The following is a 14,100-nucleotide window of genomic DNA, read 5'->3' on the forward strand; positions in this document are numbered from 1 at the left end:
TTGCATATCGAATTAAAGTTTAAGGACGGCATTTGAATAAACGAAAAGTGCAAGAACCACGGTACATATTATTAAATCAAAATTCATGGACTCTTTGCATCATCTCTTTTTCAAATGTAGCCGTTTTTGACGACCCAAAAATATACAAAAGAAAGGTTCGAGCTTTCATGGGAACCATCAAGAAATAAACCATACTGTTTCATCACGTCTCTAACTTTTACCGATTCCTACTATTGCGGCGTCCGTCGTCCCGCGTAAAAAGTCGCCGCACGAGCGAATTTGTAAGCGTGGGCACGCGCCGGAGAACAAAGGACCGTGCCGTGATACGAGTACGACGAAGTGGTCTCATCATTGGTCGCGGACTCCCTTAACGAGGATGGAGAATCCGAAAGCCAAGAAAAAGAATTGAGAGAGGAGAATTTTCAACGAGGAAGTGCACTTTCCATCCCTCAATAATGTGAAAGGCCTTTTAGCACTCGCTCGTTCTTGCCCTTTTCGCCATTTCCCAGAATTTCTTCCCTCCTATAAATCATCCGGAGCTGCCACGTCCGAGCTTTCCATGTCAGACGAGAAGGAGGAGGGAGTAGCCGTGTCGCGTGCTTCTTGTTTTCGGTCAAATTAGCTATCTTGGGGAAGTGCTTGAGCTGAGTTCAGGATGGGGAGTTGCTGGAGTTCTCCATCTAACGAGTATATTAGCTCTGGCAACGCCAAGACTTCCGTTTCAGGTGCACCCAGAAGCCGCTACTTTCCTTTTTTTAAACAAGATTGAGTCTTTTGCCGATTCTGGGTCTTGCCCTTTTCGGGGTGTGCGTTTCTTGAAATTCTGCGGTGGAAAAGTTTCGACCTTTGATTGACCCTTTTCGGTTGTCTTGACATCTCGTGGAGATGGTTATGCTCAAATTTCGCTCTTGAATTGAATTGCTTCGTTTGTACAATTCGATAGTTTTCTCTGTTTGCTCATGTCTCAGTTCATTTACAGCTCAATAAGTTCTTGGTTTTCTTTCTTTTACCGAGAAAATCGATTATGTACACCACTTAATGCAACTCTTGCTTCTCTGGTGTGGAGTAGGGAACACGGGATTCTCTGCAACAAGCAGCAGCGGTGGCGGAATTGGCAAGTTCTCGGAGGCGGCGAGCGCGAGCCCAGACGGGGCAGATCTGAATGGGGAGATTCTGGAGACGCCCAACTTGAAGGTCTTCAGCTTTTCTGACTTGAAGAGTGCTACTAAGAACTTCAAATCTGATAATTTATTGGGGGAGGGAGGTTTTGGTAAGGTCTACAAGGGCTGGGTCGATGAGAAGACACTTGCCCCGTCCAAAATGGGGAGTGGAATGGTTGTTGCCATCAAGAAACTGAACCCAGAGAGTGTGCAAGGTTTCGATCAGTGGCAGGTAAGATCAAGCTCAAAACTCTCATCAGCATTTTGTCATTGGCTCAATTAAAGATTGACTTGCGATTTAGCAGCATATAGGGGAGGCAAAAAGAGACGAAATTGAGAAAGTTTTGAATATTGGAATTAGTTGTAATCATGATTAGTGGACTGTCTCTACCTCCTCCTCCCCATCTCCATTATTAAGCGTATGCACACTTGGGGGTCCCTCGTTGAGAAATACATGGCCACTATCTAATTTCCTACCTTTAATTGGATTAAGAATGCATGGTGGACGACTGTTGTCCTCTATTTTGATAAAGGTCAACTAATATCCACAACTTCAACTGTGTGACAAAGTTCTGCTAAAGCCAAGAACAATGTTGGCCTACATAAATTCTGCCTCTCTCATTTTAACTCAAATTTGAGATGAACCTTCCCTTCAAAGTTGGAATCCAACTCCCAGCCAGTGATAGAACCCCTTAATGCAGGTGCAAGTGCTGGAGCTCCTCTCTTGACTTTCTCTGCATACACAATTAGTTTATTTGGGAGGCAATGGGGATTTGGCTATATCAAACTTCATCTAGCTGTTTCTATGGTAAATATACATTTCTAAGAGCAGTTTTTGTTTAAATTCATAAGAATTTTGGTTTGGGACATTTTAACAGCAAATAATACCTTGGAAGTTCTTTAAAATGCTGCTAGACATGCCAATTTCTATGCTTTGTCTGCAAACTCATACTGTAGAAGTCTTAACATGCTTGCCTAATGCGCTACTGACTTGTGACTTCTCAGCGATGTATATTTCTGCCATAAGGTCAACATTTCTATCACAGATTTAGTCAGGTGGCATTTGGGAGATTCAATTTCAAGGCACAGATGATTGTAACACCTATGGAACATTTCAATTTTGTAAGACAGTTGACCTCATTTGACATGTGAACGTTTGATCACACCAAAACCACACGCATTTAATTCCTGCAATTTGAGTCTAAGAAGTCAATCTGACATAAGATTGGCATCATAACCCGCTGTCTCTACCATTGCATTTTCTGAAAATATATGTTCTCCAATGTGTTTTGGTTCTTATTTCCTTTTTCTTTGTGCACTGCAGTCGGAGGTGAACTTTCTTGGAAGGCTTTCGCATCCCAATCTTGTCAAATTATTGGGATACTGTTGGGAGGAGAAAGAGCTGCTCCTTGTCTATGAATATATTCCAAAGGGCAGCTTGGAAAATCATCTCTTCCGAAGTAAGAATTCAAGAAGGACAAAAACGAAAGAAGGATGTGAAACTTTTAAGTATTCCTTTGCTTAGAAGTCATTAAAATTCATTCTTCTATCACGATGCACAGGAAATCCTGCTGTTGAACCCCTTTCTTGGGATAGCCGACTCAAAATAGCTATTGGAGCAGCTCGTGGCTTGTCTTTCCTGCATTCTTCAGAGAAGAAAATCATTTACAGGGATTTTAAGGCCTCAAACATACTGCTTGATTGGGTAATTGCTTTTCTTATGCATAAGTGTGCATTTAGAGGCTAGAGCATTGACTACTGTGCCGCTGTAACAAATGACTAATTAGGTCAGCCTATTAATGAAGCTTAAAGAATGAATTGAGACTTTTATAGCAAGCAACATAACATAAATGCTCTTTGCTTTCTCTGGCAGAAGAGGAAAATGTATGAACAATTCTATCTTTTGCTCTCTCTGGTACCAATAAGTAAAGAGTAGTAGATGCCATGCTTTTAGGTTAGTTCATATACTTAATCTTTTTGCAGCTAGCACACTTGCATTTGTAAAAGTATTTCGTCATCATATACAAGCAAATATATCGTTCCAGTTAATTTATTGGCAGATGTGATTTTAGGAGTTCATTTAAAATATTTACTTTAGATCTTATGCTCATAAGTTGGTTCAATAAACCTCTTTTTACCTGTCTTTGTAGCACGATAATGCGAAAATAGCTGATTTTGGCTTGGCAAAGTTAGGACCTTCTTCGGGTGAGTCACATGTGACGACCAGAATTATGGGGACGTATGGTTATGCTGCTCCAGAGTACATTGCAACAGGTAACTGCATATTCTTCACTCTACATGCAATGCAATTTAATAAAGCTTCAAAGACAGATGTCTCTTCATCTTTGGTGGGCACTATCTAGATTAGAAATAGGAGGCATAAATGGGTGTACAGAATGCCAGAAGATGCTCGATGTACCTCAACCGCAAGAAAGTAACTTTTGCTTTCTTGTAGTTGTGCAAAACTTTGTCTCTCTTTTGCTTTTCTTCAGCCAAAAATTACAAAAAGGGCGATAAAGACATCTAAAGTTTTAGAGTGAAACGAAAACAATTTGCTTGCCCATAAGACACCCAAACTGCCATTTCAGATCTGCTTTCGTTGACACTCTCAAGATATATATATCAGCTGACACGAAAGGTTGTTCAACAGGCCATTTGTATGTGAAGAGCGATGTGTACGGCTTCGGTGTGGTCCTACTAGAATTGTTGACAGGCTTGCGGGCACTTGACACAAAGCGTCCTAGTGGGCAGCAAAATTTGGTGGATTGGACCAAGCCAATTCTATCTCAAAGAGGAAAATTGAAGAATATTATAGATCACCGGATGGAGGACCAGTATTCCTTTAAGGCGGTGTTACAAACTGCACAGCTCACTCTAAAATGCCTGGCTGCTGAACCAAGACATCGGCCCTGCATGGCAGAGGTGGTGGAGACTTTAGAACGGATTGAATCGATCAAGGATAAACCAAAGCAACCTAGAACAGGTTCTCATTCCTCGGCAAATCGTTTGTAGGTCATCAATCTATGGGTTGTCGTTCACCTCGTCATCCCAGACGTCATGGAACTGTATTGTGAGCTTGGAACTTGTCACAAAATAGAAAGGACAAGCCAATGGATGATTGAACAACGTTAGCTTCCGTGCAAATGCCACATTTTTGGTTGTTGTACAATAGTCAAATTCTTGCCGATGATCTCCTTAGGTTTACAACCTTTTCTTTTAGTCACAGCATTTGTCTTCAAATGAGAGTGGATTGTTAGAATGCACAAGCATTTTCTTCTTCTTTTTCTCTGGTGTGGTTGGAAATTATGTACGACCTATTCTTTTGTAGTTGACCGTGAATGGAGAAATAATAAAAAATTTTGTCCCTCGCAAGTCTTTCCAAGCCTCTAAAATGACCAGTGCTCTGTAGAAAGCTTAAAATGCAAAAGCAAATATCTGCCGTTTGTCTTTGCACAACAGGACTAGAGACTAATCTAGGCTTGTGTTCATTGAATGCGTGATCATGTTGGATTGAGCTACCTTTTAGGGAGCGCTTCTATTTTGCTTGGAACATCTGAATGCAATAAACTCGATTGTGGCAACAAATAAAGTGACCAAAATCTGGTTTCCAGTGTTGCAACTGTTGGATTTCTGTCGGCAGAAGGAGGCAGAAGGGAGCGCAAAAAGCCTCAGCAATCCTCAGTTTCCAACGTCGTCCAACCAAAAAGAGCATGTATCCTGCATTCCAAGAATTGCTTGGTGGAAAAGAGAAACAATCTACCATTGCTGGCGACACACAGTGATAAGGTTAGTCTTTACTCGCGAATCCTAGTAATACTATGTCTACTCTAATTTGTCTCATCCAAATGTAACCAAACCGTTTGTTTGGCTTCCGGATTTTGGTGGCGATTGGAGGTACTCTTAAGTCCTGCTACTTGTCCTTGAAGTCCTGGGATGAGCTGTGCGGAGTGAAGTGTTGCTTGCAGGTGGACTCGGCTTTCCATCCATGCCGAGACCAGAATTTCCTATTGTCAATCAAATTGGGGTGGCATAAGCTCAACAGAGCTACCAAGTTGTGGCTCAATGTCTTAAAAGGGTAAATTGACGAGAGCTCGACACTTCAATGTTGTTTGGTAAGCATCCCAACAATGACCGATTTTGATTTTTTGTTCTGAGAATAGATTTGAGTAGAATAAAAAAATTAATTCTTGTTCGAAAACATATTTGGAACAAATTTAAAGAACCAAGTCTTCTTTCATTTTGAGAATCTTCTTCTTCTCTTTTCTTCTTCTTCTTCATCTACCGCCATCCGGCGGTGCCATCGCCACCGGCGGCTTGACCAGAAGAAGAATAGGAGAAAAATGTTTTAAAAAAAAAAAGTAAAAAAAAAAATTATTTAAAATTAAAAGAAATTGATTTGGAATGGAATCAATGGATAGCACGGTATTAAACGGAATTCTATTCTAGAATCAGAAATTTTAGATAGTTACAAAACGGCTTAAAATACTTAGAAATTATCCTGGGAATAGAATAAAAATGAATCATTTCTAATTAAAATATGTTCCTGGAAATAGAATCGTTACCAAACATGCCCTTCTTGTATCGCATGGCACTTGGAGTCTCTCGATTTTAGGATAGGAAACCCGCAACCTTGTTGAAGTTCGACTAGTTCCATGGATACCTCGGATGGAAGCAATTCTAGTAAAACAGAAGGAAAGAAGTGGGTTCCAGAATCTGGTTGGTCCTGGTACAAACTTTCTGGGATGATCTGAAAGCGAATTCTTCACTTGCTACTGCTCGGAGGACCACATCCGGAAAATCCATGGTTAACACTACTCCTCTACGAGCTATCCTGTTCTGATAGACCATTCCAAGCCAGTTTCTGATCCATCGAAATAAACATCGAAAGCTCCACTTCGCAAGAGATTTTCAAGATGCTATCTTCGGAGAATTGCAGCATCTATAATGCATCTGCGCTGATTCTTCGCATCAACTCGTGGGCATGTGATGCACAGGTTCTGGTAATCTGCATGTTTTGATATTGAAGGAACTTACATCGGCAGATTACTTGGTTTCCTAGACAAGCTAAACGGATTAGCACATAGTCTATGTTGATGAAGACTAAGTTCACACTCATTCACACGAAGAATTTGTAGAAAGGTTCCGTTTGTTCCGTGAGAAATAAATTATTTGGATAATATTTCTCTTAAAATGATCAAATCGCTTATAAAAATGAATAAACGAAAAATATTTCCGTCATCTATGAGAATATTCAGACATATATTTGTTATTAATCATGCAAATTTCACTAAGTAATTATTTCAAGAGATATATAAATGATATTTTAAAAGAAATATTTTACAAATCATTCATTTTCTCGCCAAATAAATGGAGCCTAAATTGTTTCCACTGCAAATAAATTGTTAGCATGGAAAGACGTGGTGGTCTTGTGATTGATGGAAATAACTGGAGACATAATCAAGTCTTTTTTAAGAAATTAATAGGAGATTTTTTCCGGTCAAATTAATTGGAGATCAGAAATGTGATTATTAAATTAGGTGCTACCTCCACCACAAAGAGTCATCCTGGAGACAGGAAAAGCATCGACAAGAACCTAACCTTGGACTTATTCCGTGTTTTATTCCAGCTTACAAAAAAGAAAAGACAAAAAAATAATTAAAAAAATATTCGTTTCATAATTATTGTACCTTGATAAATTTTTGACATTTGAAGAATAATTGACTTCAAAATAGATCATCCAACTTGTGTTACTCTTTTGAGAGTTTTACTAGCATAATAATTTATTGTGAGCTATGAAATTTTATAATGAGTAAGTTTCACCACAACTTATAATTTTTATAATTTCGTTTTTTGTAGTACAAAAAAAAGCTATTATTTTCATAATTAATTAAAGACTGTTCTTTAATCCTTTTTTTTTTATACTCAATGATTATTGCAAGTACTAGGGAGTATTATTTCAATTTTTCCAAGAAATGATAGAGAATCAAGTTATGAACTTTATACCCGTCATACCAGCAAAAGTAGCGCACAAACCTTATAAGTCGGGTCAATTTTGGCCTAACTTTCGACACCGTGCCATGAAAAAAGAAGGAAAGAAAATGCCCGTACGCAAACTTTCAAATGTGGTCCGACAAAAAACAGTCAGATCACGTACCAATATTGCTCTCGTGGGACAATCTTGGGGTTTGTAGCCTTTATGTCCGTGACCATGAGCGACGTTGAATCGACAAGCACGTCATAAGACGTGGCGTGGCAAAATGGTGCTATCGTGTGAATGGGCCAAGCATCCAGGACCGACGAGACGTCGAGTCTTGCTGGATTTTCTCGTCTAATTGTCTGCAAAGCGTAAACACAACGTCACTTTTACTCGCCGTGTAAACTCCGTCCGTCAACAGATCCACAGCTCAACGGCACTTGTGGACAACAACAAAAGTAACAGAGGCCAAAACATCGGTATTTATTTGGAATTAATATCTCGAAAAATCTTGGGACGATATATCTCGTGATAAATTTATTTAATAAAAAATTCAAAATTAATATATTTATGATGAATAAAATATCTGTTAAATTGGATTAATATGACAAATATATCAATAAATTGCATCAGTTTTCTAACTTAATAATTTGACGTTAAAATTTAACGAAACTAATAGATGGTTAGTTTGTCACAAGTGTATTAAGTTTGGAATAAATTTGTCAAAAATGTACCAATTTGGAGTTTTTTTGGGGTCAAAAATTAATTTTAGATATATTTGTTATAGGTATACTAGTTCGGGAGTTTTCGTGGTATTAACTAATTTGTTTACGTTTAAAGACATTCAGGGTTGGTCCCAAAATTATCTCGTGAAACATAAATCTGTGCCTTTCTTTGAGGAGATCAAAAGCTTGGGCCAAAACCATATAAATTCAAAGTTCAAGCCTTATTTGGTACTGTTTATATATATATAAATTTAAAGAAATGGGTTAAAAGGAAAGAGGTAGATATCGAAAATTACATCGTTACTATCCTAATAAAGCACAACCCAATTTAATCCCCCAACAAGAAAGGAAGCAAACCTATTGGTGGCCTACCTAATATAAAATTATTTCCTGCATTATTGGGTTGATAAGCCAATTTGCTAATCAATTTACACATGCATTTCCCTTCCCAAACTAATGGCAAATCTTGACCTATTGAAAATGCATTTCCCTTCCAATCTGAAAAATAAATGTATCATAATGAAGCGATGAAGTTGATTTATGAAATAGAGAAATAAGTGCTTTTGAGTTTGCTTCCATAATAAGTTCGGAAATGCCCAAAAAGATTGTCATTTTGAGCCAAGAAAATGTTCCACTGCTGTGAAGAACGCATTTTCGCCGTTTGCGTGAATTGAGTAAGCCAATTGTTTGAGTCACCACAAATAAGTCTACTAACCGAAACGGACCATGGTTGCCTTTGGAGGCCCGTTCATATTAGGCCCTTTTTTTTTATATTTTTTAATGTGAGAATAAGATAAGGTGCACAAATATGAAGGGTAAGTTCCTTCTGCCAAAATAGTAAAAAAGAAAGGCCTTTTGGGCAGCTGAGAACCAGAAAAGTCAAATTTAAGGACCATGCTATACGGTGAGAAAGAATCAAAGAAGAATGGTGGCTGAACAAAGCTCGATCGGAGGAGGCTCAACAACTGAAGCTCTCAAATCTAATACGTCGGTAGGCTTCTGCTTTTTGAGTTTCTTGGAGGGACCATTGCCACTCTAGACCTCCCTTTTGAATCCATCCTATGCGACATGTGACGAGCCGTGAACGCCGGGTCGATTTCGTGAACTGTCATATTGACCGTTATATCAATATCATGCTGAAAAAAAGTTGTGAGGTTTGATAAGGCAACAATTTCAAAAGAAAGTGACAATTTTGTACATCGGGTAATTCAATCGAAGCCTGTGTTTTATTCACAAGATCATTAAAGATTAGCATCTGTGATAGGATTACCCGTGAATAAGTTGCTCGACCGTGCGAGTTGGGCACCGACCGTTTACTTAGCCCGGGTTAGTCCTTAACTTTTGGTCATATAGAAAAGCTTTCACGATCATAAGTAACTTTCAACTTATCTAAAACTAGAAAAAAAAAATCGTTATCTTATCAATCAACATCGTTTTATTAAAATTGTCAGATCAAATCATAAACAGCCACATCTTCCTCTCTTAAGCAAAACTCAATATGCTACGGCTAGTTTAGGTAATTGTTATACTCAAATGATGCAACAAATCATGCTTAATTTAATCCGTCACCATCCTTTCCTTAAAATCTGATCAACCTAATTTAACACGGATTCCTCCTTGTTTTTCAAGCAATAGTTGACTTGACACGGCATTGAGCCCCGTTCACAGTCGAACAACAGCCCGTCACATTCGATCGGTTGGCCCGGTTTTTCCCTCACACTTGAGCCCCTCATCCAAGCAAGTAGTCCCAAATTGCTCTGCTCTTCTGTCTCCGAAGACAGCACGTTGTAATATACCGATTTTTTTGTAAACCGATCTAGAAGAGTATTCCTAGCAATCACTCTTGTCTTTGTTTTAGGTTTAGGAAACCTCAACCCCATTAGTCATAGGAATCCACCGGAACACCGAAGCTTCTTCACCTTCAAAACATTCAACGGTCTATGCCAGTTTTTCTTCGAAAACAGCATAAAAAAGGGACCATTCAACGTGGAAAAAAGTTGCCGGTTTTCTTTAATCCTCTATATATATCTCTCCCCAGTCGGCCTGCAATAATTATCATTATTGCCTTTGTCTCCTTCCTCCCTCCCTCCCTAATCCCTCCCTAATCCCTCAACTAATCTCGCCGTCTCCGTCTCCACCGACGGCTCCCTGCTACTGGTCAAGGCTCCATCCGCCACCGCGTCCGAAGAAAGGACAGCTCCCGAGGTGCCGATATAAAGGACGAATCTTTCGACGCCAGCACCGGTTTTAAATTCCCCTCTCTCTTTCTCTTTCTTGGGTAGACGTGGAGCGAAGGTGGGACCAGCCAACAAGTGTCAACGGAGTCCTTCCCATGAATGGTAGGCGGAATCCGAATGCGACTCGGTAATGCTTTAGATCTTTCCCCAGACCGAGAGAGAGAGAGAGAGAGAGAGACAAAGTCTGTCAAAATCGAACGGGTTGCGTGACCCGAATGATGGTGTGAAGAGGTTTGTCTAGAAAAAATTGTAATTTGTTGAAGCCTCCAGTTTTGAAAGATTCTCTCAGCCACGAGAGCCCACGAGTACTGTTCCGCCCTCAGGATGGTGGGTGGTTTCTTTTCTTTCCGCCCCGCTTTTTTATTTTTGCTTTGCTCTTTTATTAATTGCTCAAAGGTGTTCGCTTTTACTGTGTTATCGTCCTCTTGTCCAAGTTCAATGCTTTGCCTGTTGCTGGCTGTGTTCTCGATCGTGGGTCATCGTCAGTTCGTCTAGATTGTGGTGTTCCCAGCAACAGCATGTCATTGCTCATGTCTGCTGAGTTGTGAGCAGGAGCTTCTTGGGAATAGGTAAAGCCGGGTCATTGGTTGCTCCTTAGTTTTCCATCGATCTTCTGTTGCTGTGTGGGAAACATAAAGGAATCGTGCTGGTTCTGTCTTTGGGAAGTGATTCTGAGTCTTTGATTGCTGTGCTGTATTGGCACTTACGGAACATTTTCTTGGATCGTTGGGGGGTTTGTGAGTTCAGTTGTCGAGATTCATTTGTGTGTCTGCCTGGAGATTCAAGCCTGCAAGTTTGTCTTTTTGGAATGCAATTGCTAGAAACTCTAGCAAATTGCTGACTCTTGCTTTCTTTTCAACACGTGAATGATCCCTCTTTGATTCTGTTTGTTGAGTGGCTGTGGGGCAAAAATCAGCTCTGTATTTCTCTGGCAGTCCATGTTTAGATAGACACTGTTGCAGTAGATTATTACTTGTCTTCCTTTCAGAAATTAGAAATTGAGAGAAGTTAGGTAGATGGACTATTCCAACAGCTTTAAGTGGTCTGGATGGTTTTTTGTGCTTTGATGGGAATATATTAAGGAAATAAAGTCATGCACACCGTTGGGTGAAATTGCCCATTGACAGGGGGTTGCTCAAGTGGTGAAAGTTTTCTCCAGTTTGAAGAAAATTAATGCTTCATCCACTTGACTGAAAGAAGAAAGTGAATAGGGAAGAGATCTACATATCTTTATGTTTTAGTGGGAAGCTATACCATTTGTTGTTCCTTGTTTATGAGAAACACCATTGTATTGTGCATCGGTGTTTCCCTTGTTTAATCTCCTGTTTCGTTATTGTATATGTATTACTGTTTGGTTGTGAGTGTTTTTCGGATTGACTCTAGGCATTGAAAGCAGAGAAATTTTATTTTCACCAGGCTCAGGGTTTTCCAGAATTTAAAGCTTTATAGTTGGCTAATGTTTAGTCCTGGTTTGGACAGAGTTAAGCTACACAAGGCGAAGGCTTGGAGAGAGAAGGGAAAAGACCGAGGAACTTATTTTGTCTCCTTTAACACCTGTAAGATTCTTTCCCACACTTCAACGGGCAAGCACTCTTTTCTTATCTGTGTTTTTCATCTCTAATCACTGTTGTCGGGAGGGGAAAGACATTTTCATGGTCACTCCTGGTTCTGATGAAATATTCTCATGTTCAAATGTCAAGCATGCGAAATAGTTGTGGGGCTGGATTAAATGGTTGATGGTGCACTATTATCAGAATGTTTATGCATAGGTAGAAGAATAAGGAAAATGATGGACTAAAAACTGTTCTGGATGTTGCTTTGCTAATTTTGAGTTGGTCAGTTTCTCACTTATTGGTTTTTCTTCCCTCATATTATTTACTTTTGATATGTCGGTGACTCGGCGTTTATGACACTCATCCTCATTACGAGCTTCTGGTTGTGAGTGCATTTTTTTTCTTTAACTCTACCTCCTTAGGATCTGGATTGAAAATGCTTTTTCCCATTTTAGAGTGCCCATTTGTGCTTAAACTTTTGAAGTGCTTTGCTGGATTTTTGCTATTCTGTAACATGTGGTGTTGTAGAAATCATACTAGAGACCAAATATAGGTGGCACTTTAGATTTGAATAGTCAATTTGAATAAGCTGTGTTCATAAGTCACCATTTTTGGCATGTACAGTCTATGTTGCTCCTGTTCAGTAGATAGAGATGCTTTGAGAATGCATCTCATATGATGATGTATTATTTCCAAACAGGTCGTATGGCGTTTGCAATCTAAATTTGGTCCTTGAGCATACAATGGGAAATGAAAGCAGTTGGAGTGGCAGTCAATGTTTAAGTACTCTCAACAATTTTTCAGGAAATACCTGTTTCGTGTTTTATCATGTGGAGCTATTCCCACTCACATAGCTTTCATTATGGATGGAAACCGGCGGTTTGCTAAGAAACAAAACATGGTTGAAGGCGAGGGCCATAGGGCTGGTTATAAATCCCTCATATCTATGCTTAATTACTGCTATGAGCTTGGGGTCAAATACATCACGGTGTATGCCTTTAGCATTGAAAATTTTAAGAGAAAACCTGAGGAAGTCCAATATCTGATGGATTTGATGGTAGAAAATTGATGAATTGCTTCGAAGGAAGCATTGTAAATCAGTATGGGATGAGGTTGTACTTCATAGGAAACCTGAAGCTTCTAAGTGAGGAGGTCAGGACTGCGGCAGAGAAGGCAATGAAGGCCACTGCCCATAATAACCGGACTGTGCTTTTGATATGTGTGGCATATACTTCATATGACGAAATTGTTCATGCTGTTCAAGAATCCTGTGAAGAGAAGATGAATAACATTCAAGCAGAAAATACTAGCAAGGCAGGGTCGCAATAGCACTGAGCAAAATGGAAGTTGTGAGAAGATGAATGGTGTTCATCCCCATGAAATTCAAGACTGCCATAAACGTGAAGTGCATGGAACTGTAATTCTAGGGAAAAATGAGATATGCTGTAATGGGTTCAGCAAATTGGAGGCAAGCGAAAAGAAAAATGGAGTCATCAAGCGTGCTGTTCCTGGGTTTAATGGAGAAAAGTGGAATGAAGTTCAGCAATCCATGCAAAGCCAATTATCCAAAGGCACTATTGAAAGTGGTGAAGATGGTGAGACGATACAAGAAATTAAACCCCTATTATCCAAAGGCACTATTGAAAGTGGTGAAGATGGTGAGACGATACAAGAAATTAAACCCCTCATAAATTTGGTAGACATTGAGAAGCACATGTACATGGCAGTGGCTCCTGATCCAGACATCGTGATCCGGAGTTCTGGGGAGACTCGTCTGAGCAACTTCCTGCTGTGGCAGACTGGCTACAGTCCCCTGTACTCTCCGGCTGCGCTATGGCCAGAGATCGGGCTGTGGCATTTGGTGGGGGTGGTATTGCACTACCAGCGAAATTACTCGTATCTGCAGAAGAAGAGGAAACAGTCGTAAGATCAAATTTCTCACACCACGCAAAAGTAGGTGACAGTTTGGTCTTTGATGGTTCAGCTGCGATTCTGCATTTTACTATATAGGACTACAACTCGTGGAGGGAGGGAGGGAGGGAGGGAGGGAAGGGGCACTCTGGTTGCTCTTGTTTCTATCCTCAAGCCAGTTGACTTGCCTGATACTTGATCAGTTCCTCTCACCATGTTGATGATCAAGTACCGATCCAATGATCCACTCATCGAATAAGCTGGCACAGCCGCAGCTATTCTCACGCACGTCCGTGTAACATTATTTTTTATCAATACTAAGTAAGAGGTGTCACTTACATGAACGGCATACTTCAAAAGAAAATCAATTGTTTTTTCCCGAAAATATGGATGTCTCAGTTGCAGAAATAGAATGGTTAAATTCCAGAAATAACGATGCTCGGATTTTCATTTGTTTCGTTGGGTCTGAAACTGGATAAAGCAATTACAGGCTAATACTTTCCTGGATCTCATATGTAACAATTTGGGGTTTCTGCATTT

The 14,100-nt window shown here is 39.8% G+C and overlaps 3 protein-coding genes across 3 annotated transcripts; all 3 read left to right on the forward strand.

Annotated features, from left to right (window-relative positions):
• The first annotated feature begins 332 nt into the window (after window positions 1-332).
• Window positions 333-4,525, forward strand: LOC104419577 (probable serine/threonine-protein kinase PIX13). The gene is made up of 6 exons (XM_010031281.3): window positions 333-725; window positions 1,070-1,392; window positions 2,485-2,620; window positions 2,723-2,865; window positions 3,311-3,434; window positions 3,811-4,525. The coding sequence occupies exons 1-6, from the start codon at window positions 656-658 to the stop codon at window positions 4,170-4,172; spliced, it is 1,158 nt and encodes a 385-aa protein (XP_010029583.2). The 5' UTR covers window positions 333-655; the 3' UTR covers window positions 4,173-4,525.
• A 5,981-nt stretch (window positions 4,526-10,506) lies between these two features.
• LOC120288056 (dehydrodolichyl diphosphate synthase 6-like) lies at window positions 10,507-12,995 on the forward strand. Its single transcript, XM_039301345.1, is given in 4 exon segments — window positions 10,507-10,665; window positions 11,576-11,652; window positions 12,350-12,713; window positions 12,716-12,995. Coding segments are annotated over 2 exon segments (552 nt in total). The 5' UTR covers window positions 10,507-10,665; window positions 11,576-11,652; window positions 12,350-12,424; the 3' UTR covers window positions 12,979-12,995.
• On the forward strand, window positions 12,974-13,647 carry LOC120288057 (dehydrodolichyl diphosphate synthase CPT3-like). Its single transcript, XM_039301346.1, has 2 exons — window positions 12,974-13,220; window positions 13,284-13,647. Exons 1-2 carry the CDS (start codon window positions 13,007-13,009, stop codon window positions 13,574-13,576), a joined length of 507 nt encoding a protein of 168 aa, XP_039157280.1. The 5' UTR covers window positions 12,974-13,006; the 3' UTR covers window positions 13,577-13,647.
• The last annotated feature ends 453 nt before the right edge of the window (window positions 13,648-14,100 follow it).

The sequence above is a fragment of the Eucalyptus grandis genome, chromosome 9 (genome assembly GCF_016545825.1).
Source record: "Eucalyptus grandis isolate ANBG69807.140 chromosome 9, ASM1654582v1, whole genome shotgun sequence".
In the NCBI taxonomy this organism is placed as follows: domain Eukaryota; kingdom Viridiplantae; phylum Streptophyta; class Magnoliopsida; order Myrtales; family Myrtaceae; genus Eucalyptus; species Eucalyptus grandis.